General features: G+C 37.8%; 1 protein-coding gene across 1 annotated transcript in view; it reads left to right on the top strand.

Moving 5' to 3' along the window:
• Fnta (farnesyltransferase, CAAX box, alpha) overlaps positions 1 to 22,381 on the top strand; it is a 50,364-nt gene that overhangs the window by 13,395 nt on the left and 14,588 nt on the right. The window contains exons 3-6 of the mRNA XM_033765572.1: positions 2,799 to 2,884; positions 8,295 to 8,409; positions 14,740 to 14,844; positions 20,232 to 20,358. Coding sequence (XP_033621463.1) covers positions 2,799 to 2,884; positions 8,295 to 8,409; positions 14,740 to 14,844; positions 20,232 to 20,358 — 433 coding nt within the window. The remainder of the gene's footprint in view (positions 1 to 2,798; positions 2,885 to 8,294; positions 8,410 to 14,739; positions 14,845 to 20,231; positions 20,359 to 22,381) is intronic.

The raw sequence follows: 22,381 nt of genomic DNA, 5'->3' as shown, positions 1-22,381 counted from the left end.
CGCCGGACCGCACTTCCTCCGGTGGCTCCGCGGTCGGCGTCCACACCTTTAAGAACTTGCCGCTCTCTTCCGTGGTCTAGAACGCCGCCAGCGTAGTGACCGTACCAACGCGCAAGCCTTAGGGTTCAGTTTGAGAGCGTGCCGAGAATATGTATTTTTAAAAATAGGGGCCACTTTTGCTGTCTTTAAAAACAAGCTGGAAGAGCTTTCCGTGGTTCTGCTGAAATAACAGAACTAAGGTAAAACCTTAAAGACTGAAATATTTTCACAACTCAGTGGCTCAGTCAGTCAGGCAGCGACTTAGTCTGAAAGCATGAATAAGCATGAAGAAGTTTGTTGCCTAAAGTTAATTATGCAACCCGGCAAAGTCTTGTCTGCAACAGTAGTGATCTTAAGGTCCTGCTGTAACTTTCTTGCCTCTTTCCCCTACCTTGCCAACACCCAGGGGCATTGCTGTCTGTCCTTTACTTTCAGATAGTAATAGGATTCCCTATCTCTGTGAGCCAGCAGAGACAATCCAAACTTCTTTTCGTTTTGTGGTTCTACCTAAACCCCGTTCACTTTATGAATGAGTGAAAGTGACACTCAAGAGGGTTAATTGTTGTTTTGTTGTTGGAGTTACTGTTACTCATTTAAATTCATTTTGGTGGCCCTCTGCATTATGAAATATTTAGTTTATTCATACGACTGTGTCTGATTTCCCAGTGACTGACAGTCGCCTTTCCATGCCACTGCTTGTCCTTGGTTCCTTGTATTTCTTCACATGATGAACACAATTTTAAGGTCGTATGACACAGGTATTTGCTGTTGATAAACTGTACAGAAGTAAAGAATGGCTGAAAGGAAAAGAATACATGGTGTGACAAATATATGGCGACCAATAAAGATGTGTCCTATTGCAAAAAAGATAAATATGATGAATGCTTAAATTTAAAAAAATTTACTAGAATAAAAGACACATTGGTGTTAAGCCAGCATCAGAATGCTCTCCCTCCACTCAAACACACTTATCCACTGTTCTTGTCACTCTCTGAAGCAGTTGTGGAAGTCTTCTGAGTGGCCTTTCATTTGTATGGTATTCAGCACCTCAGTACGACCCTCAGGAGAGAGAACTTCCTGCATGGCTCCAGAAAGTGGCAAGAATGATGGGATGAATGTGTCTAAAGTGAGGGGAAGTTATTTGAGGGGGATTAATGGCAATATCTCTTATACAGTAATAAAATCTTTAACAATTTAAATATTGTCTTAGTTACTTTCTCATTACTTGAACAAAATATCTGGCACTCACAATTTTTTTTTTCTGGCACTCACAATTTAATGGAGGAAATTTTTATTTTGGCTCACAGTTTGTAGAGGTTTCAGTCCATAGTAAGCTAGCTCCAAGGTATGGTAGCATGACAGAGAAGAAAGAGCTCATGGCATGGCAGGCAGGAAGCAGGGAAGGATATGTATCTTTCCAGATCACACCCACGGCAACCAACTCTTTCCCACCAGGCTTCAACTCCCAATGTTCCACCCATCACACCAATTCAGTGGTGCAGATCATCCATTGTGAAAAATGTAATGGATATCATACAGTCATGATTCATTTACCTCCCCAAATCCCCACCTCTGAGTGCATAACAAACATTCACTGTATATTTGGATCATTTCATATATGAATAAAAGAGTAAAACTTTTCACACTGGGCAATTCACATTGAACAGTTGTTGCCATTATACTCTTACTTTAGCATTGATGATGAATAATAGTTATTGAATGTTTTTGATTTTCTATGCTTGTTTTAAAAGAAGAAATTGAGGCTCAGAGACATTATGTAACTTTCTGAAGGTCACACAGTTTGTAATATTCTAACTTAGGCCTTTGTCAGGTTTCAGAATCTGCTCTCACCTCTTGTGTGGAACTAAACAAGTGCTCTACCACCCAGCTGCCTCTCAGCCCTTAGAGCAGTGTTGGCGAACCTAGTGCTGCAACGGGCTCTTTGTTATCATTTTTTTAAAAAATTGAGTTTATTGTTACATTCTAGGTGTACAGTACAGTTGCATTCATTACTGGGATCTTGTACCTTTACATAACAGGTCTTGGTTCTTTGTTATCATTGAAAATTCTAAAAGGCTCACCACCATTGCCTTAGAGCCTGCTGTATAAATGACCATCTGGGCCACATTTCTTGTATGCAGCAAAATATGGTAATAGTGCTGAATTTTATCTTAAAAGTCAATTTCTAATAAATAATTCAGATGTTTTTGAATGCTGACAGACTACAAAGAGTCTAATTAGACCAATGAGTAAGATTGATTTCTAAGTTAAAATTACTGTATATTTGCTGCAAAAACAGGTTTTGCCACATAGAAAACATAAAATTTGAAAACTGTTGACTTAGGGACTCTTCAAAAAATTTTAAAGTTTTAGTTTATTAGTACGTGTGTAGGACGTAGTGTTTGCATTTTGTGTGTGGAGTTGGTGCACCTACAGAACACATCACAGTTTCTTATTTCCCTCCCCTCCCCCTTTCTCCCTCCATCCTTTGATTCCCTTCTCTTTTGAGAAGGCACCATTTCCCTACTTCCTATTGTGAGCTTCTTTTACAATTCAAAGATTGTTTTATTTTAAAAGTTTAATAAGTAGACTGAAATGGCAAAACTTGGTCATGAAGAATTCAATGTTGATAACCTTAAGATCTATTTAAGTTACTGATGCTTATATAAGTATGATATTGCTATTTTTAAAAACATGGGTTCTTTTTTCTTTTAATGTGTTTGAGCATAATCACTGAAAGAAAAATGTATATTTTTCAGGGACAGAGCAGAGTGGGCTGATATAGATCCAGTGCTACAGAATGATGGTCCCAATCCAGTAGTGCAGATCATCTATAGTGAAAAATGTAAGTTTGTTTTTATTAGGAAAAGATCTGTAAGTCAAATTTAGTAGCAAACTTGAAATTCACAACTGTATAGCAAGATAGATTTTCATCTAATAAGGGTCTAAATTACTTCGGAGTTCAATTTATTTATTTATTTTTTAGCTTTTTGTGTGTATGTGAATAAGAAGGCTCACAATACAGGGAAGAATAGAGAAATCATAGTTTACATAAGAAATGGTATCAGCTCTTAATGTTTCCGAAGCTGATCTCATTTTCATGCTGGTGATGCCCAAATAACCTTTGTTTGCAAAGTTCCTAGCCCAGTGCAGTTTTTCCTTCTCTTTTTTCTTTTTCAGTCCTGGGGATTGATTGAACCTAAGGCCTTCATGCTGACCTACATCCACAGCCCTTTAAAAAAATTTTTCTTTTGTTTTTAAATTTTGAGATAGGGTCTCTTTTGTCCAGACTGGGCTAAACTTGATGCACTCCTGTCTCAGTCTTTCAGACTGTTGGAACCACAGGCATGTGCCACTATACCGGCTGGTGGTTAAGTTACTAATCAGCTCAGATTCTCCCAGTCTGCAGAGGCGCAACCTAAGAATAGGAAGCCCCACTAAATTTGGAGCTAAGATATGGGTTGCCTTCAAGTATGGAAACCCTAGCAGAAGCCAGCCTCCTTCAGAGTGGGGAGGTCATGCTGGTTAGTCATTGGTAGAGGAGGGAGGGGTGAGCAAGTGTCCTAACTCACTCCAGATGAAAGTCTCCCTTGGACTTGCCCTTCTTACTGACCTTCCTTGGCTTTGCTCCACATTGTGGAGTGAACTTGGACAAGTCACTGAAGTTTTTGAACCTCAGGTCCCTAGTGTGTTTAAATGAGGAAAATCTCAAAGACTACAAGGATCAAGATTTATTTTTATAATTAAAAGCTTTGCTTTGTCTAAAGAGTGGAGATGTGCTAAACAATGTATGTTACATTATAACATTTAATATCTATGTGATTGTGCTTTTCATTTACTTTTTAATCTGCATATAGCAAATGAGGTACTGTTTTGTTCACAGTAACTTTGGTCACTGAAGCAGCAGCATTTTAGACTATTTAGGGAGTGAAGTTTAGGCTCAGTTCGAATGTTTTTACTGATTTAGAATGAGTTCATAGAGGCTGGGGATTTAGCTCAGTGGTTCTGCCTCCTGCTTTGCAAACGTAAGATACCGAGTTTGATCCCCAGTACCAAAAAAAAAAAGTTCACAGAAAGAATTTTATAAAAAGAATTTAATAAATTCTTTCATGATGAATGTGAAAATGCTTTGTAAATTGAAGGTCATACAAATGTTATAGGAAAGGGTGAATGAATAATGGAATGCTAATTCTGTAATTGGATGTCTGTATAAGCTAGTAATGTCTCAAAATGATAAGTAAAAAGTGCCATGGTGTAGCCCAATGGTAGAGTGCCTCTGGGTTCAACCACAGTACTGGGGGAAAAAAAAAAGAGAATATTGGTGTGTGTGAGTTTCCTTATGAAATAGGAAGATGCAGTATTAAATTTATTAACATGTAGAACTAGTATAGAAATAAAGGTTAATAAGGACCACAAGTGAATCATTAGTTTATATGAGAACTTAATTATGTGACTTAAAAGGACATTTTGTACCTTCATGAAAAAGATTTATCCAGTAATAGTTTGGTATACTTGGCTGTGTGGTACTGGAGATTAAACCTTGGGCCTTCACACTAAGCTGTATCCCCATCACTTTTTAAAATTTTTATGTTGAGACAGCGTCTGGCTAAACCCCTGAGTTTCCCAGGCTGGGCCAAACCCTCAGTCCTGCCTCAGCTTCCCAGAATGCTGGAATTACAGGCATGAACCACCCCACCCTGCCCCATCTCATATCTTTATCATGGAAACAAGTTACAGATGAATTAAATTTCTAGAACTGTATATTTACTATAAGCAAATGTAAGAATAATTTTTTATTCTTGGAGTGAAGGACATATTAGACATAAAACAATTTATTAAGGAAAATGTCAGAACTTGCAGTTATGTAAATATGCAGAACTTCCATACTTTGAGAGACATCATCAGGTGTGATAAAAAAATAGTGACTGTTTAATTTTAAAAAGTTACCACAGTAAAAAACACCTTGTCATAAAAAACACCAAAGTCCCTTTGCTTCGTGCACACTCATCCCATTATTCTTGCCACTTTCTGAGGCAGTTCTGGAAATACCCTTTTTGTACCTGTAGTTACACTGTTGTGACTGCTTTCATGTCCTGAATTGATCAAAACATTTAGCTTTCATGGGGAACTTTGGGGAAGTGCCAGAAGTCTCAGGAGGCCGGATATGGTGAATAGGGAGATGAGGACACCATACTGTTTTTACAAGCCTGCCTTTCCATTGGATGGCATTTGTCAGCAGCTTTCACTGTATGTTTTAAATTTGTTTTTGTTTTTGTTTTTTAAGGCAGGGTCTTGCTATGTAGTTCAGGCTGGCCTTGAACTAGGATTATAGGTGTCAGCACCACCCCCAGCTGTTCATTGTATATTTGATCATACTGCATAAAGACATTCATGGAAAAAGACTTCTAGAACTGCTTCAGAAAGTGCCAAGAACGATGGGATAAGTGTGTTTGAAGCGAGGGGAAGTATTTTAAGTGGGATTATTGATAATGTGTCTTTTACTCTAATAAATGTAAAAGTAAAATTAAACACTATATTCTTTATCACACCTTGTATATGATCAAAATATATACCCTCTCCAACCTGGTACTGGGAGTTGAAGCCAGAGATTTTGCGCTGAACTACATCCCCACCCTATTTCATGTATTGTTTTATTTTGAGAGAAGTTCTTGCTAAGTCACTGAGTTCCCCAGGCTGACCCCAGTTGTGATCCTCCTACCTCAGCCTCCCAGAGTACTGGGGTCACAGTTGTGCATCATCATGCCCAGCTAATATAAAGGGAATTCTGCAGAGACCAGGATTGGTGGTGCGTGCCTGTAACCCCACTACTTGGGAGGCTGAGTCGGAGGATTGCTCTAAGTTTCAGGCCAGTCTTAGACTGGATAGTGAGACTTTGTCTCCAAAAAACAAAATGAAACAAAGGAATTATATAGGAAAAAAAAAGCCAGCATATGAAGTTCTGTTTAGTATGTGGTTAGTTGGCTATTTCTGGCTGATAACACTTAAGTTTTGTTTTACTGTTTACTTTGAATTGGGTTTACTTAGGAACTGAAGGTCCTGGAGGTGTGCCAGCCTGATCACTTCGCAGTTAATCATTTTAACAGTGTGCTTGTGTATATGTTTATGTTAAATACATGGAAAGATTTGTGTTATGTATAATGTACATAATCATTTTATGTAGTGTTAACATGTAAGAATTTTGTTACAAATTTATAATTTGGAAACTTGGTGATTAATAACTAAATAGTCTGTAGTTGTTTGACATTTATAGTTTCTAAATTTTGCCCTAGAATAAGTTATAGGCAACTTTTTGAAGGTAGTGTTTAAAAGGTGACTTTCATATGTCTCAATTTATATTTCAGTACTGGATATTGAACCCAGGGCTTTCACATTGAGCGATGTTCCATCCCCTTTCTTCATTTTTTGAGATAGGATCTTTTTTTTAAACAAAATTCACAATTATATTTAGATTGAAATAAACTATACAAAATTTTCTTCACCAAAAATAACAGTAATAGTTTTGGTATTATTGAGATAGGATCTTGCTGCATTCCCCAGGCGGGGCTTGAACTCGTGATATACTACTGCCTCAGCCTCCCATACTACTGGGGTTAAAGCAGTGCGCCACCATACCCTCAGAATTTGTAAAGAGCTGTAATTGTTAATGATCTTGTCTGATGCTTTGACTTTGGGTGTTAGAATCTCATCCAGTGGAAAGATTGGGTTATAAAAATGTTAGTGTGTCCTTATCTACCTTATTTCTAGATCTGGCTTCCTTATAGTCAAAGTGACCATGAAAGGTCATCATTTTAAATTTTTCAGGACACTGAAATAGCCACAACAGCATGATTAAAGACACTTGTGAAAGGACTTCCAGAACTGCTTCAGAAAGTGGCAAGCATGCTGGAATAAGTGTTTGAAGTGAGGAGATTAATGGCAGTGTGTATTTTACTGAAATTAAAAAAAAATACTTAAATATTCACTGTATTTTTCAGTCATATATCATACTTCTGACACCAAGTGTCTTGAGTTTTCCATACCAAGCAATTCTTCACCAAGTAGATATCTTACAGTTTAATTCTGTTCTGACATTAGCTACTCAGCGGTGGCACCCCCGCCCCAGGTCGGGGTGGAGTCCCTCAGGGCCAGATGTCAGCTGCCAGTGGTGAGTCCCTGTAACTCACTTTTGTCCTAGTTGGCAGTAAATCAGAGCTTCCCATAATTTCCTCCTCAGTTTCTTTTTTTATGTAGCCAAATGCTCCTTAAAATATCCTTTGATACTCAGCATGCATAAGGGGTTATTTGTAAAAAAAAAAACTTCTGGAACTAGAATTTTTGAATCAACGTATACATAAATTTTAATTTTTAATGGCTATTACCAAATAATTTTCCATATAATTTTTACTAAACTATATTATCTTTAAAAATATATGTGTGAAAAAGGTAAGGGGCAAACATTGAATATGATAGATTCCATTTATACAAAAACCGAGAGATGCAGTGTCTGCCTGGCAAGTGTGAGTCCCTGAGTTCGATTCCTCATACCAAAAATAAAAAATTAAATAAAAATTTAAAAAACTGAGGGATGGAATTAGCCTATACTCAGGTGCATGTGCACAGACCATATTTGAAGAACATACTAAAGCCATTTAACAGTGGTTACTTTTGGAAAGCACATGGAATTTAGTAGGATGAAGATTTACCATGAACCTTTTTGTACTGTTGAGTTTTCTACAATTGTGCTTTTATTTTTTCTTTTCTTCCTTTTTGAGACAAGTCTGGCTGTGCATTGCAAGCTGGTCTTGAACTCACTGTGTATCCCAGGCTGGCCTTGAACTTGGTGATCCTACTGCCTCAGCCTCCATAATGCTGGGTATATAGGCCCGTGCCACCATGCTCAACTCATTGCACAGGTTTTTTTATTTGAAAATCTGATCAAAATAAAAAGTGAGAAAACAGCAATGTGGACATACTTGAATAGATTCACTCATATAAAGTCTGTGGGAGATTTGTAGTCTGGCATTAACCTATCTACACAGACCAGCAATAAGCATGGTCAGACCTGTGTAACCCATGATTTGTGGCTCTGACTGAATATTGTCAGGGTGGCACGCATCTGACTGTTTTGCTTATTGGGACAAATGGTGCACTTGTTAATAGAGTACATTTCCACATAGATGTATCGCCACTGTAGATTACAGTGCTGGTTGAAAATAAAAAAGGTGGTCCTGACACATTGTGTGCTCTGTCTCCAGTCAGAGATGTTTATGATTATTTCCGAGCTGTTCTGCAGCGTGATGAGAGAAGCGAGCGAGCCTTGCAGCTCACTCGGGATGCCATTGAGTTAAATGCAGCGAATTACACAGTGTGGTAAGTAATGAACATCATTGATACTTCCTGCTTGCTGCTTTCGTGTTTTAGTCAGAATGATTTTCCTTTAATTGAATGTAATTTTAATGAAAATAATAATTTACTCAAGAGTATAAAAGTCAGAAGCCGAATGAAAATTAACAATCTCTGCCCTGTTCCTTCCCACCACCAGAGTCCCATTATCTTGCAGTCATCAACTCCTAGCTGTGTTTTTTCTGGAATTAACCTCTGTGTATTCTAGATGGATATTAGATGATATGCTTTATTTAATTTATTTTTCATTTTAGACTTTAGTTCCTTCTATTATTGGCACAGAATTCATTCTCTACTTCCCTCTCTCCATTTACATGAGGAATCACCATGGTTCATGCTGATGCACGTTTGTAGTATAATTACACTCCCTTTTTTTACTTGAGTTAGTTTTCTTTGTACCAATAAATTCCTCTCCCTAACTTATACATGTGAATGTTTCATCGCTATTGAATGTGACAGGTGATGTTTCATTTCTGTTCTTTTCTTTAGTCAATACTGTGTAGTTGTTCTTTAGTTCTGCCATGTATTATTATGTCTTCTAGATTTCATATCTATGTCTTGATTTACTTTATCATTTTACAGAGCACATCCTTCAGTAGAAGAAAACTTACAAAAGGGTATGAGGGCAATATTTGATATTTATGCATTTAAAAGTCTTTAGTCTCCCTTCAACTTTACTAATAGTATTCTGCAGTGTAAATCATTTTCTTTAAGAATTTTACAACTTATTTTCCATTTCTTTGTTTGTTTGTTTTTTCAGTACCGGGATCGAACTAGGGTCCTTGTGCTTGCCAGGCAGGCGGCGGAACCACTGAGCTAAATCCCCGGCTCTCTATTTTCCATTTCTTTTAGCCTCTGTTATTCAAGTGAAGATTCCCAGTCTTTATTTAAACCATTTTTATTTTTTTCTTTAAGTCCTAGAAATTTTCCTATATGCTTGTGATTTATTTTTCTCTCTCTCCTATATTTTTTCTTTCTAGAATACCTTTTAGTTGCATGCTTTACCTCCTGGATTGTATTTTCTTAATTTCTTCTTTTAAACTTCATGGAAAGTGAGACTTTACTATTTTCTCCAGTTTCCTTTTTCAGAGTACTGTAGTTTTGTTGTAGAGGTATTTCACTTCCTTGGATTAACTCTTACGTAAAAATTTTTCTTAGTACTACTGTGAATGGTATTTTTTTTCCTAATTTCTTTCTCAGTGGGTTCATTCTTATTCTATAGCAGGGTTGATGAGCCTTTTAGAGTGTTCAGTGATACAAATGCTTGCTGTTCAGCACCACTAGGCTCTAGGAACACTATTGATTTTTGCATGTTAATTCTGTATCCTGCTACATTACTGAATTTGGTTATTAGTTCTAAGAGTCTTTGGTGAATTTGTGGGGTCATGGAGAGGATTATGTCATCTGCAAATAATAATTCTTCCTTTTCTATATATATGTATCCCTTTATTTTCCTTTCCTAATTGTTCTTGCAAATGTTTTGTGTGTTATGTTGAACAGGAGTAGTGATAGTAGACATCTTTGTCTTATTCCTGATTTTAGATGGAAAGCTTTCACTTTTTCCCATTTAATAAGATGTTGGCAATGGGTTTGTCATAAATGGCTTATCTCATATATAGGTAAGTTCCCTCTACCTATTTTCTTCAATTTTTTAATAATGAAAGGATATTGGATTTAGTCAAAGGCTTTTTCTGTGTCTGTTGAGATGATCGTGGAATTTTTGTCCTTGCGTCTGTTTGTGTGATGAATTAATTTATTGGTTTATGGACTTGGAAGCATCTCGCATCCCTGGGATGAACCCACTTGGTTGTGCTGTATGATCTTTCTGATGATTTGTTGTGTTCTCTATGTCAGTATTGTGATGAGGATTTTTGCAGCATATGCATTAAAAAAGATTGGTCTCATTTTTACCTGGATCCTTGTCTATAGTTGGAATCAGGGTAATGCTAGCTTCCAGGAATGACTTTGAGAGTATCCTTTGCCTTTTAATTTCATTAAAGAGCTTGAGGCGTAGTGGCGTTAGATCTTCCCTGAAGATTTTATAGAATTCAGCTGTGAATCACTCTGGACCTGGGCTTTTTTCTTGGCATGTTTTTTATTACTGCTTCAGTTTCAGTGCCTGTTAATACATTATTTGGGGTTTTTTAATGTTTTGGGTTCAGTTTTGGTTATTACATGTATTTAGAAATCCATTTTTTTCCTGAATTCTCCATTTTTTGGTGTACAGATTTTCAAAGTAGTTGTTAGTAACTTTTTTTTTTTTGGTACTAGGAATCAAACTCGGGACTTTGAGCTTGCGAGGCAGAAACTGGCACCACTGAGCTAAATCCCTGGCCCTAATAATCTTTTTGATTTTGGCAAAATGTCTTTATGAGTTCGGTTTTTTTTTTTTTTTTTTTGCTACCCTGTATGGAACTCAGGCCCTTGCGCTTGTGAGGCAGGCACTGGAACCACTGAGCTAAAAATCCCTGGCCCTCATTTCTAATTACATTGATCTTTTCTCTCCTTTGGTTAGGTTTATTTGTTTATTCTTACAAAGAACAAACTTCAATATGTTGATTCTTTTTATTATTTTTTGGCTTTTAATTTCATTGAGTTCTGCTCTGATGTTTACAGTTGATTTCCTTTTTTTGTACTAGCTTTGGGTTTGGATTGTTCTTTTTCTAGGTCAGTGAGATGCATCATTAGGTTATATATATGGGCTTGTTCTAATTTTTTTGACGCCATTTGTGCTCTCTTCTGATTTTTCACTAATTCCAGTTAAGCTTAGGTTAGTCTTATTACTGTCATTTTGGAACTGTTGGCTCCAGTTTTCATGATCTGTTATTTTTAAGGTGCCTCTAAATTATTCACTGACAGCAGCCTTGTGTTCTAGTTCTGACACTCTGTCACTTCTGGTCACTTCTGTTGCTCATACTCTCTACAGCATTTTTAATCTCCTGAATGTGTATTTGGATCCTTTTATGTATTCCAATTCTTTTCTGTGCTGCTGATCATTCATGTTTTAATTACTTTGTTGAGCTGTGCTGGAATTTTATTAGTGTCTTCTGTAGGCTCCCTAATCATTTTATTTGGCCCAATATCATCTGTTTATTTTTATCTTTTGTGAGCTTGCCAAATGTCTAATGATCTGTTTTGTTTGTCTCCCCTGATACCATTTCAGATAATTTAGGTGTGTGGCTTTTGGTTTCCTCCCCTTCAATGCCCCATAGATCAGCTTCAGGGGAGTTAGGAGGTTTTGGAGCGTTTGGTTGGCTTGTCTTTCCATGTTTCTACTTTTTTTGTTTCTTTGGTTTTGTGTTGAGTCTTGTAGGTTTATTTTAACGGAAAGCTTTGTTTCTAGTACGAAGATCTCTTTAGTTAATGTCTACTCTTCTCTGGTGTCCCCTAGGAATGGTTAACTATTGGCCTTACGTCTGCCCCAGGATCTAAACATTCATTTACTTGGGATAGGAGGTTACAGCATATTTATCTCAGTACTTTCCCCAAATGGGCCACAGTGTTGTTAATGACCCCAAGGCATTCCAGATATTGGTACCCCAAACAAATTAATTACAACAGCTGTGACACCCTTTTTTTTTGTTTGTTTTTGTTTTTTTCTGGTACCAGGGATCGAACTCGACCTTGCACTTGCAAAGCAGGTGGTGGCACCACTGAGCTAAATCCCTGGCCCCTATGACACCCTTGTTTGCAGTAAGAAGATTAGCACCAATTATAGCATCAAATACAAAATGAATATTGACAGATCCTAAGGACCAGTAATGTGTCATCCATAACCATAAAAAAGAGATCTATAGTTATAGTATGAACACTAAGACAAATCAAATTTGATCTGCTCTTGACCTACAGTAAATACTGAGTAAATGTAACAGCTTTACCTCCACTAACAGTATAAGAGTATTCAACAATACCTCAAAGCTGTCTAGAGATTCGTAAAGCTTAGTAGTTAATACCAATAAAGGTAGAGGGACAGAATAAGAAAAGTAGAATTTGAGCACTTAATTAAATTAAATATAAGGATAGAGGAGCCGGGGGTTTAGTTAACTGGTTCTGCCGCCTGCCTCACAAGTACAAGGGCCCGAGTTCAATCTCCAGTACCAAAAAAAAAAAAAGGAGAGATGATTACAACTGAGTGTCTTGTTGAGTAAAGGAAAATTAGTGTTGTTAGAGCAGTTGCTGCAGAGAAAGAACAAGAAAGAGAATAAAAGATATGTAGAGCAGAATACAGGAAGTAAAGGTAATAAAGAAGAGGAAAGGGCCGGGGATTTAGCTCAGTGGTTCTGCCGCTTGCCTCGCAAGCACAAGAACCTGAGTTCAAACCCCGGTACCAAAAAAAAAAAAAAGAAGAGGAAAAATTGAAAAGAGAAAAGTATGAAAAAGAAACACCAAAAACACCTATGAAGGAAAGATTTTAAAAACTTAAAAATGGATTTAAAAAAAGAATGAGTTAAAAAACAAACCCATTCCTGTGTTTTTTGTTTTTGATACAGGGTGTTTCTGTGGTAATTCCAGCTGGACTTGAACTCACTACGTAGCCCACGCTGGCCTGGAATTCAGCAGTCTTCCTCTCTCAGCTTCCCCAGTTACTGGGGTTACAGGCATGTGCCACCACACCTGGCCATTCCTATATTTTTGAATGAGTGGTTTCCAAGATCTGTAATCTTAGTGTCCAGCCAGTCATGATTTTCTTCACCTATCTTTCAGCCTAAAGGTTTTTGGGGTACCCTCCCTGTCCCAGAGGCCTTTCTGTCTGTTTGCTGCAGACTGGTTACAGTCCGGGCCAGGATATGTCCTTACTCTTGTTTGTCCGTGGGAAATGCAGTCAGCTCTTGTCCCTGTTGGTTGGAGGCCACAGTGAGGGGCTTGATGTGGACAGTCATGGGGTCTGGTTGCAGTAGGATCAGGTTGTTCTGCTGCCTCAGATCAAATGGTAGCAAAATGTGGTGCAACGATGTGTTGCTGGGTTCTCTCCTCCTGTCAGTGAGTCTCCTCTCTGTGGTGTGGAGGCAGAGCACCCTCCCTCACCTGTGTGCAAAGGTGCTCATGTGCTCACATGGACATGCTCGCCTTCAGCTGCACCTTTTGCTTGCTGGGGGAGGAGTGGGTCACTGTCTGACCAGTGGATCTTTTAGCTTCAGTTGAGGAGGTTCACCACCTTGTCTTACTTTTCTTTGTCCTTTTATTTACTTTAGAGATATTTCCTCAGTTTTATTTTCTAACTCATATTAGTTTTTTCTCTTTTTGGTACCGGGGATCGAATTCAGGACCTTGCGGTTGTGAGGCAGGTGGTGGAACCACGGAGCTAAATCCCTGGCCCTTCTATTAATTAAAAAAAAAATGTGTACTCATTTTATTTCCTAGACCTTTTTGTTTTGTTTTGTCTGTTCTCCAGTTATTCTTTTTAAAGTAATATCTTGATTTTTTTGGTATACGTGTAATAACTTTTTGTCTCTATGTCCTTTGGTCTCTTTCATGTAAATATTTTTTTCAAATGTTGATGGTTCTTGGCTTTTTTTCTTTTATGTGTGTGTGTGTGTGTGTGTGTGTGTGTGTGTGTGTTTTTAAGAGAGAGAAGGACTCATGATGTAGTTCAGGCTGATCTTGAACTTGGGGTGATCCTCCTGCCTCAGCCTCCCCAGAGCTGGGATTACAGGCATGCACTGCCATGCGCAGCTTTTCATGCTTGTAATGGAGAGAGGGAGAAGCCTGGTGGGAAGTTCTGTGTGGCAGGCTTTATGAGCTGTAAGGCTTCACTGTGAAGATACTGAGTGGAGTTGTGACTATTGTCACAGCAACAACAAAACGAAGATATCTTGGTAATGTTTCTAACAGAATTAGTATTTGAGCAATGTATTTACACAAACTACCATGTTGCAAAAGCAATGTCTTTGATTTTTTTTTTGTACCATGGATTGAACTCGGGATCTTGCAAGGCAGGCGGCTGCACCACTGAACTAAATCCCCTGCCCTGCAGTGTCTTTGATATTTAGGTTATAGACACTAGTAATTACAGTTACCTCAAGCTACTTATCTCTTGTTTGTTTCAAAAATTTGCTTTTTTCCATCTCATATTTGTTGTCTTTCATTATTTTCATTTCATTGCTTGATTCTTCCAGTTACCAGATAGTCATTATGAATTGTGACAATCACAAGCACTGACTTTTAAAATTCTTGGTTATATAGAATAACCATCAAAAATTTATCTAATTATATTATTATTTCACAGCTGTATTTGACACTGTTGCTAGACAGCTTACTTAGAATACTGAGACTTCGGGTATTTGCTGTTTGCTGTAGGCATTTTCGAAGAGTTCTCTTACGGTCACTTCAAAAGGATCTACATGAAGAAATGAACTACATCACTACGATAATTGAGGAACAGCCCAAAAACTATCAAGTTTGGTAAGATGGAAATACTCTAATAGTACTTGCCAGTCAGTGGTGATAAGATGAAGGAATTTTTTGTTTCTTTAGTACTTTACTTTGCAGCTAATGTTACATCATACAATTAAGAAGATTATATGACGTAACTGTGTTTACTGCTGAAAATGGTACCTGAGGACCAGGGATTTAGCTCAGTGCCTCCATGCCTGCCCCACAAGAGCAAAGTCCTGAGTTCAATCCTCAGTACCCCAAAAAAATAATATAGTGCCTGAACCACATTGATACTCATATGTGCAGCTGCTGTTATTATTGAAAGTCTCAACAACACTGTTCAGCACTTCTAGAGTCAGGAAATTTGTGAGCAAAAAGTCTGAAAAAATCTTTGTTAAAATGACTTTCTGGGCTAGGTGATGTGGTGTACAACTGCAATCCCAGCTCTTGGGAGGATGGTACAGGAGAATCACAAGCTTGGACTGTGTAGTGGGACTGTCTCACAAAACAAAGTAATAGTAATAACAAAATGACTTGTAACATTTGATCTTTTATTCAAAAATTATTTTTTCTTGCTAAAGATATCCCTGTTTTATAGCACAAGGGATTGAACCCAAGGCCGTCCCACCAAGCTACATGTCTAGCCCTGTATTATTATTTTTTATTTTAATATAGTCTTACTAAGTTGTTCACTTACCCAGATGGGACTTGAATTTGTAACCCTCCTGTCTTAGCCTCCCAGAGTGCTTGGATTACAGATGTATGCCACCATACCCAGGCAAATCCAGTTCTTGTATGTGAAAAATGTAGGATTAAAGTTTTTTCCAGTGTGTTTGTTCTTGAAATTTAGATCCTAAATTAGCATGAATCTAGTGTTCCAGGAAGATAAAGATTGTTAGGGCGAAGTAGCCAAATACAGTAGGAAAAAAAGAGATGTCAGGAAGCAGAGGCACTGAAAAGAAAAAGAGCACTGAACATTTGAACAGTGAATGGTGTGTGAGTGGTGTCCTGCCACTGCCACAGTGGTGGTGAGGTGGGGAAGCCGTGGAGGCCACATGGTACTCTACCAAGAGTCTGTTCCACATCTGTGCTACAGGGGTGGCCATGATTTTGTCTTTTTCCTGTGTCCTGTGCACATCTGTGCTGTTTTTATGCTGAGATTTAAGGAAGCCTTTTGAAAGAAGACTTCTGAGGTGAAGAAAATCTTCTGGGCACAAGCATAAAAGAGCAGGCACACCCAGGGAGCTGCCCGTAATTCTTCATGTTGAGTACATTGCCAGTCGTGGGAATGTGGGCAGAGATGGGATCAGAAAGGGCCTTATAAACACCGATGAGGAGTTGGGGTGAATCTTAGTGGCAGTGAAGAGCTATTGACAAAGTTTAAGTAACATAATTAGACTTGTGCCTTAGAAGATGTATTTTCCATCACTGTAGCAAAATATTTGAAAAATTATTTATAAAGAGGAAAGAGTTATTTTAGCTTTTGGTCTCACAGACGCCAGTCTGTGGTGGGTTGACTTACTGCTTATGGGCCTATGGCAAGGTAGCACTGTTGTGGGGAGCATGTTGTAGAGGAAACTGTTCACTTCCTGGTGGCCAGGAAGCAGAGTCAGAGAGATAGGAAGGGGCCAGCATCTTAGTTCCACCACTCCCAGTAGCATCACAGGGTGGGAACTAGGCCTCTAACACATGGTTGTTGGGGGACATTTTAGATCCAGATTATAACAAGGTTTACCCTGACAGCAAAGTGAAGGGTGGAGTAAAATAGGTTCAAAATCCTGGAGACTCATGGCATTGCAGTGGTGTAGGTTAGAAGTGATGAAGCTTAAAATGTGCGTTATAAGAGAGATAATAAGTTTGAGAGAAAATTTGGAGAGAGAAGCGACAGGCTTTCGTTTGTTGTGTTTAAGGGGTTTTGTCTTTTGTTTTTTTTTTTTGTTTTGTTTTGTTTTTTTGAGACAGGGTCTCACTATCTAGTTGAGACTGACCTGGAACTCACTATGTAGCCCAGGCTGGTCTGGAACTCAGTGATCCTCCTGCCTCAGCCTCCCAAGTGCTGGGATTACAGGCATGTGCCGCCATGCCCGGCTTTGTCTCTTTTATTTTTATTATTATGTTTGAGATGGGGTTTCACTCTTTTCAGCCTGTGTTGCCCAGGCTGGCCTTGAACTCATGACCCTCCTCCTCAGCATCTCAGGCAGCTGGAGTAACAGGCATGTACCACCATGCCAGGTCTGAAAAGCAGCAGTTTTTGCATTGAATTGATTAAACAGAAAAATACGTTTATTTTTGGCTCGACAACATTGGCAGCCAGGTGAATGGTTGTGCTATCACTTGGGTAGTTTAGAGGCAAAACACATTATTTTGGGGAAAGAAAAAGAGGGTCAGTACTGGACAGGTGTAGTCGGGTATGGCTGCAGAAAAGCTATGTAAAGCTGTTCAATAATAAGTGGTGGAAAAATACTTTTCTGTGGTGAGGAGCACTGTAGGCATGTTGGGAGTTTTCTGCTTTCTGGAAGTGGTAGTTGAAGTCAGATGTGCTAAGGACACTGAAAGAACTAAAGAGAGTGTGGATGTTAGAGCACTGAAGAGCCTCATTCAAGAGATAGAGGAGGCCCTGGGTTTGTTTCCCAGCACCAACACATGTACTCACAACACGCACGCACACACACAGTGTAATCGGGGGGTGGATGAAGATTTAGGGGAGGGCAGGGGCGAGAATACCTTCTTTGTTTTAAGTGCAGACAAGTGGAAATGGGATCTGCTGTTTGGCCCAACTGGGTAATAATCTATATAATCAAATGTTTTCATAGAAGTGTAGCAGTTGTACAGATTTCCATTTGTAGAACAGCTTTCATAAACTTTACCACTGTAGTTTGTTTTTTAACGTGATTATTGCATTCCCAAGAAATTCCATTATGAAATAATTCAGTGAGGCAGACTTCTAACCCTAGTACTCTGAGAGGCTAGGATAGGAATTCAGGGAGTTGGTGAGAACCCTATCCTATAATAAAAAAGAGTAACAAAGGGTGTAGGGAAGTAGCTTAGTGGGAAGGCTCTAGGTTCCATCACCAGTACTAAAAAAACTCTAGTAAGATAAGTTATTTACCTTGTGATTAAGATGCTTTTATATAAACATCTGTAGCTATAAAATTTAGATATTGTGGGCCTTCTAAGTATTTAATTCTCATTTTTGCTAAGGAGAAATAGCTTTTCTTTCTTGGGTATTACTGGATACTACATTGACTCTGAATCACCCAGTATTATAAAAATCAGGGCACAGACCCATCACCTATGCAGCTGTTGTTGACTTAGTAGTGTTTTGTTTGCAATACATTTTCAATTGTCCTGCTAGGTTCTGTAGATTCTCTTATGACTAGAAGAATACAACTAGTGTAGATCCTTTATCCTGATTTTTTATTAAATTTATGCTGTAATCTTCTGTACTTAATAATTGTAGGAATCAGAGGGAAATCTCAGTATTTTGTTCGAAGAAATCAGTTTGATGTAGTAGAGGAATTAACTTTTTAATTATGTATGTGGTTCAGGCTGGTGTCAGACTCATGGTGATTCTCCTGCTTCAGCCTCCTGAGTGTTGGGATCAGAGGCATGTGCCACCATGCCCCATGAGGAATTAATTCTTGACATTTTCCTAAATTACAGAATTTACCTGTGTCTGGAAAAATAAAATGCTATAAATATTCACTGACTTGAAATACATGCTAAAATAAATTTAGAAAGCTTTCTACATTTCCTTTTTGGAAATATTACTTTCTTAATATTCTATAAGAACTCTTACATTTTCCATGCCTGTAGAAAAGATCATTCATTGTCAGGCATGGTGGCGCACACCTGTAATCCCAGCACTCAGGAGCCTGAGGCAGGAGGATCACTGCGAGTTCGAGACCAGCCTGGGCTACACAGTGCGTTCCAGAACAGTCTGAACTACATAGTGAGACCCTGTCTCAAAAAAATGAAAAAAAAAGAAAAAGTCATTCATTAAACATTAAATTTTTGCCTTTCTCCTGTTATTACTGCTTACATTAATATAATGAATATTGTAATAGGTCATTAAAATGCCAGCTTTATTAAGATACAATTTCTGTATAGTTCATCCATTTAAAGTGTATAACTCCACTGATTTTAGGATATTCACAGATCTGTGCAGCTGTTCCAGTGTTTCAGTTTTGTTTTGTTCTGCATGTTTTGCAGTGCAGTGCTAGGGAGGCAATCTTGGGCCTGTCAGATGCTAGGCAAGTGCTCTGCTGTGGAGCTGCATTCCCGGCCCCAAAGTGAATTTTACAAGTTTTTACTTACATATTTTTATAACTATTTTAGCTAATGAAAAAGTATAAAAATGGGACCCAAAATGAATGTCTTAGTATCTTCCTAGTACAGAAACTTGTAACAAACTTGAAATTTTTCATAGCTATTTGACCTTTTTAAGGTCAAAACGAATTCCGTTTTGCCCACTAACTACTAGAAAGAAAATTTGCTTTTGTTTTAACATTTTTAACTTAGGGAAATGTGACAAACTGTTTAAGTATAGGAACTTCTGTACATGAGAAAACAATACCATATTTTTTCTAGTGTCTCATTGTGTAATGTTTCATAGTCTTGATGCTAAGTATTGTGGTTGTCAAAAAATAACTGTACTCCCAGCTTTAGCTTGAGTTAAAATGTCTCTAAGCCCTCAGTATCTCATTTCACAGGTTCCTTTTTTTATTTTTTATTGGTACAGTTTAGATATTAATAATGATGATTCATCACAGGGAATTTGTAACTGTACATATGATATATCTTGATTCTTGTCTTTCCCCCATTTCCCTCCCTTCCTTTCAACCTTTCTTCCCTGCCTTATTTACAAAAGCTTTGTTTGCATTTTTTCCTTCTGTTCTCTTTTTTTCCTTGTCCCTTCCTTCCTTTCTCCCTTCCCCCTCCCTTTTTCCCCTTCTCATTTGAACATTTTCTTCCCATTTCCCAATATCTATTAATACATTTTGGTCCTTATTTACACTTTCGGTTTCTCACACCAGAGAAACGAGGCAGTACTTAAACCTGTGTGTCTGATTTATTTCACTTAAGAGTATGGTCTTGAGGTGCATCCGTTTAGCTAGAAATGTGTCAAGCTCATCTTCTTTATGGCAGAGTAGTACTCTATTGTATTAAAAAACCCACATCTATCCATTTGTTGATTGATGAGTATTGGACTATTTCTCAAGTACTAGTGTTCTGAAATTTTTCTCTTACCATTTCTTTTGTGTTAACTTTTTCCTCCATTAGAGTCTTGAGAATTAGAGATGAATTTTTGTTTCTCATGTGTCCTCTCCACATTGAATGACACACCCCTTGCACCTTACATGTTGTTCTTTGGGAAATTAACTCAAAACTTCTTTCCTTTCTCTGAATTTTAGGCATCATAGACGAGTATTAGTGGAATGGCTGAAAGATCCATCTCAGGAGCTTGAGTTTATTGCTGATATTCTTAATCAGGATGCAAAGAATTACCATGCCTGGCAGCATCGACAGTGGGTCATTCAGGTATTGGCCTTCTTGTTACAATGCTTTTCTGATTTTTGTTTTTTAACTCAATTAAACAATTAAAATTAAAGGGCCGGGGATTTAGCTTAGTGGTTCTGCTGCCTGCCTCACAAGCACAAGGTCCTAAGTTTGATCCCTGGTACTAAAAAACAACAAAAAAAAATTACTATTAAACTATACTTTTGAACCAAAATGTGTATATAGATTATTATAAACAATATAATAAAGAATTGTTACTTAATTAAAAGTGGTATCCTTCTGTTGAACTTTATAATATCTTTAAATATGTTGGTGAATAGCTTCATATCAAAGAACAGTAGTAAATTTTAAATATATATCTAGATTTTTAAAAATATATTTAAATTCAGTTTATATTATAACTTAATATTTGATAGCAAATTAATACCAAAATAGTAAATTTTTAATATAACTATTTTAATTTATAGCATATTACATACTTTTTTACATCTGTAAACTTTGTAATGTGATTTTACGACAACTATTTTGTGTTTCATCTCTTCGTGGTTAAAATTTTATGCTAAGTTCTGAATAGAATAGTTAAACTCAACTCCCACTCTGGACATTTTATGTATTTTAGAGAACAGTTCCAGTATTGTTTCCTGAGACATTTTTTCCAGGGATTGCTACTTTCTGCAGTATTCTTTATACCAAGAACATTTTGCCAAATATTTTTTACTTAAATTTTTAAACTTTCATTCCTCCTCCACTTTTTTTCTTTTTGCAGTAGTGGGGATCTAACCCAGGGCCTTTGCACTGAACTATGTATCTCTAGCCCCGTCATTTTTTATTTTGAGACTAGGTCTAAGTGTCTGGCTTTTCCAGGCTGGCCTTGAACTTTCAGTCCTCCTGCCTCTGTCTCCAGAGTGTTGGGATTACAGTGTTGTGCACCACCACACCCAGCTAAAATAATATATTTTCTAAAGGTTCGGTATTTTTATTTAAAATTTTAGTCATAAAAAGTGTCTCTTACACAAGCACACGTATCTACATGCCCATCTACCTACCGCAACTTGAAAAATAGAATATTACCATTATCTTTGGAGAGCTATCTCACCCAGTATATTTCTTACTGAAATTATAAAATATCCTTCAATTATACTGCAGTTTATAAGTTTCTATAAATGAAGTATACATAATTTCTCCCTTGTCACTTTTTTATATTATGGTTTCATGTTTCTAATGTACTTCTTAGAAGAAGGTTGATTTCAGGTAGGAGTGGTGGTATATACCAGTAATTCCAAGCACTCTGGGAGTCTGAGGCAGGAGGATCAAGAACTTGAGCCCCACCTGGGCAGGTTAGAGAGATGGGGCTACAGCTCATTGCAAGGCCCTGGGTTTAACCACCCTCACTGGACGGCTGGGAGGAGTGTTAATTTTAACTCTAGTCAGGTGCATGCAAATTCTGAAAATTAAAGCTACAGAGAATCTCTTATGTGTTCATGTGATAAATAAATAAAAAGGAAAGACATAACTGTCCCACAGAGGAAAGCAAAACTCATACCCATTCTTAAATTCCTGTAAGCCAGTCATTCTCAAGCAGTGGTGGCTGTGCTGCTCAGGGACATTTGGCAGTGTCTGGTGGTAGTTTTGATTGTCATAGTAGAGGCATATTGTTCCTGTAATCTAGTGACAGAAGATGGGGATGCTGCTAAGTGAACATTCTAGAATGCATGTCAGCCCCCACAGCAAAGACTCGTCTGTCTGCACTGTCAGCAATTCTGAGGCTGATTGAACTCTTGAGTTTTTTTCTACATGGAAAGCCATTTTTAAATATTTCAGTTATTTTCAGTGAAGATTTCATGAATTCACGTTCTTTGATCACTTAAAATAGGAATATGGAATAGCTCTTTAAAAATATTTTTAAATTGTGACTTGGTGTGGTGGCACATGCCTATAATCCCAATACTTGGGAGGCTGAGGCAGGAGAATTGCTGAGTTTGAGCCCAGCCTGGGGCACATAATGAGTTTAGAGCTAGCCTGAATTACAAAGCAAGACCCTGTC

This window comes from Fukomys damarensis, unplaced genomic scaffold, assembly GCF_012274545.1.
Source record: "Fukomys damarensis isolate Sample0158 unplaced genomic scaffold, DMR_v1.0_HiC HiC_scaffold_18, whole genome shotgun sequence".
Lineage (NCBI taxonomy): Eukaryota > Metazoa > Chordata > Mammalia > Rodentia > Bathyergidae > Fukomys > Fukomys damarensis.
Note: the sequence above shows the minus strand (reverse complement) of the source record. Positions and strands in the feature narration are given on the sequence as shown.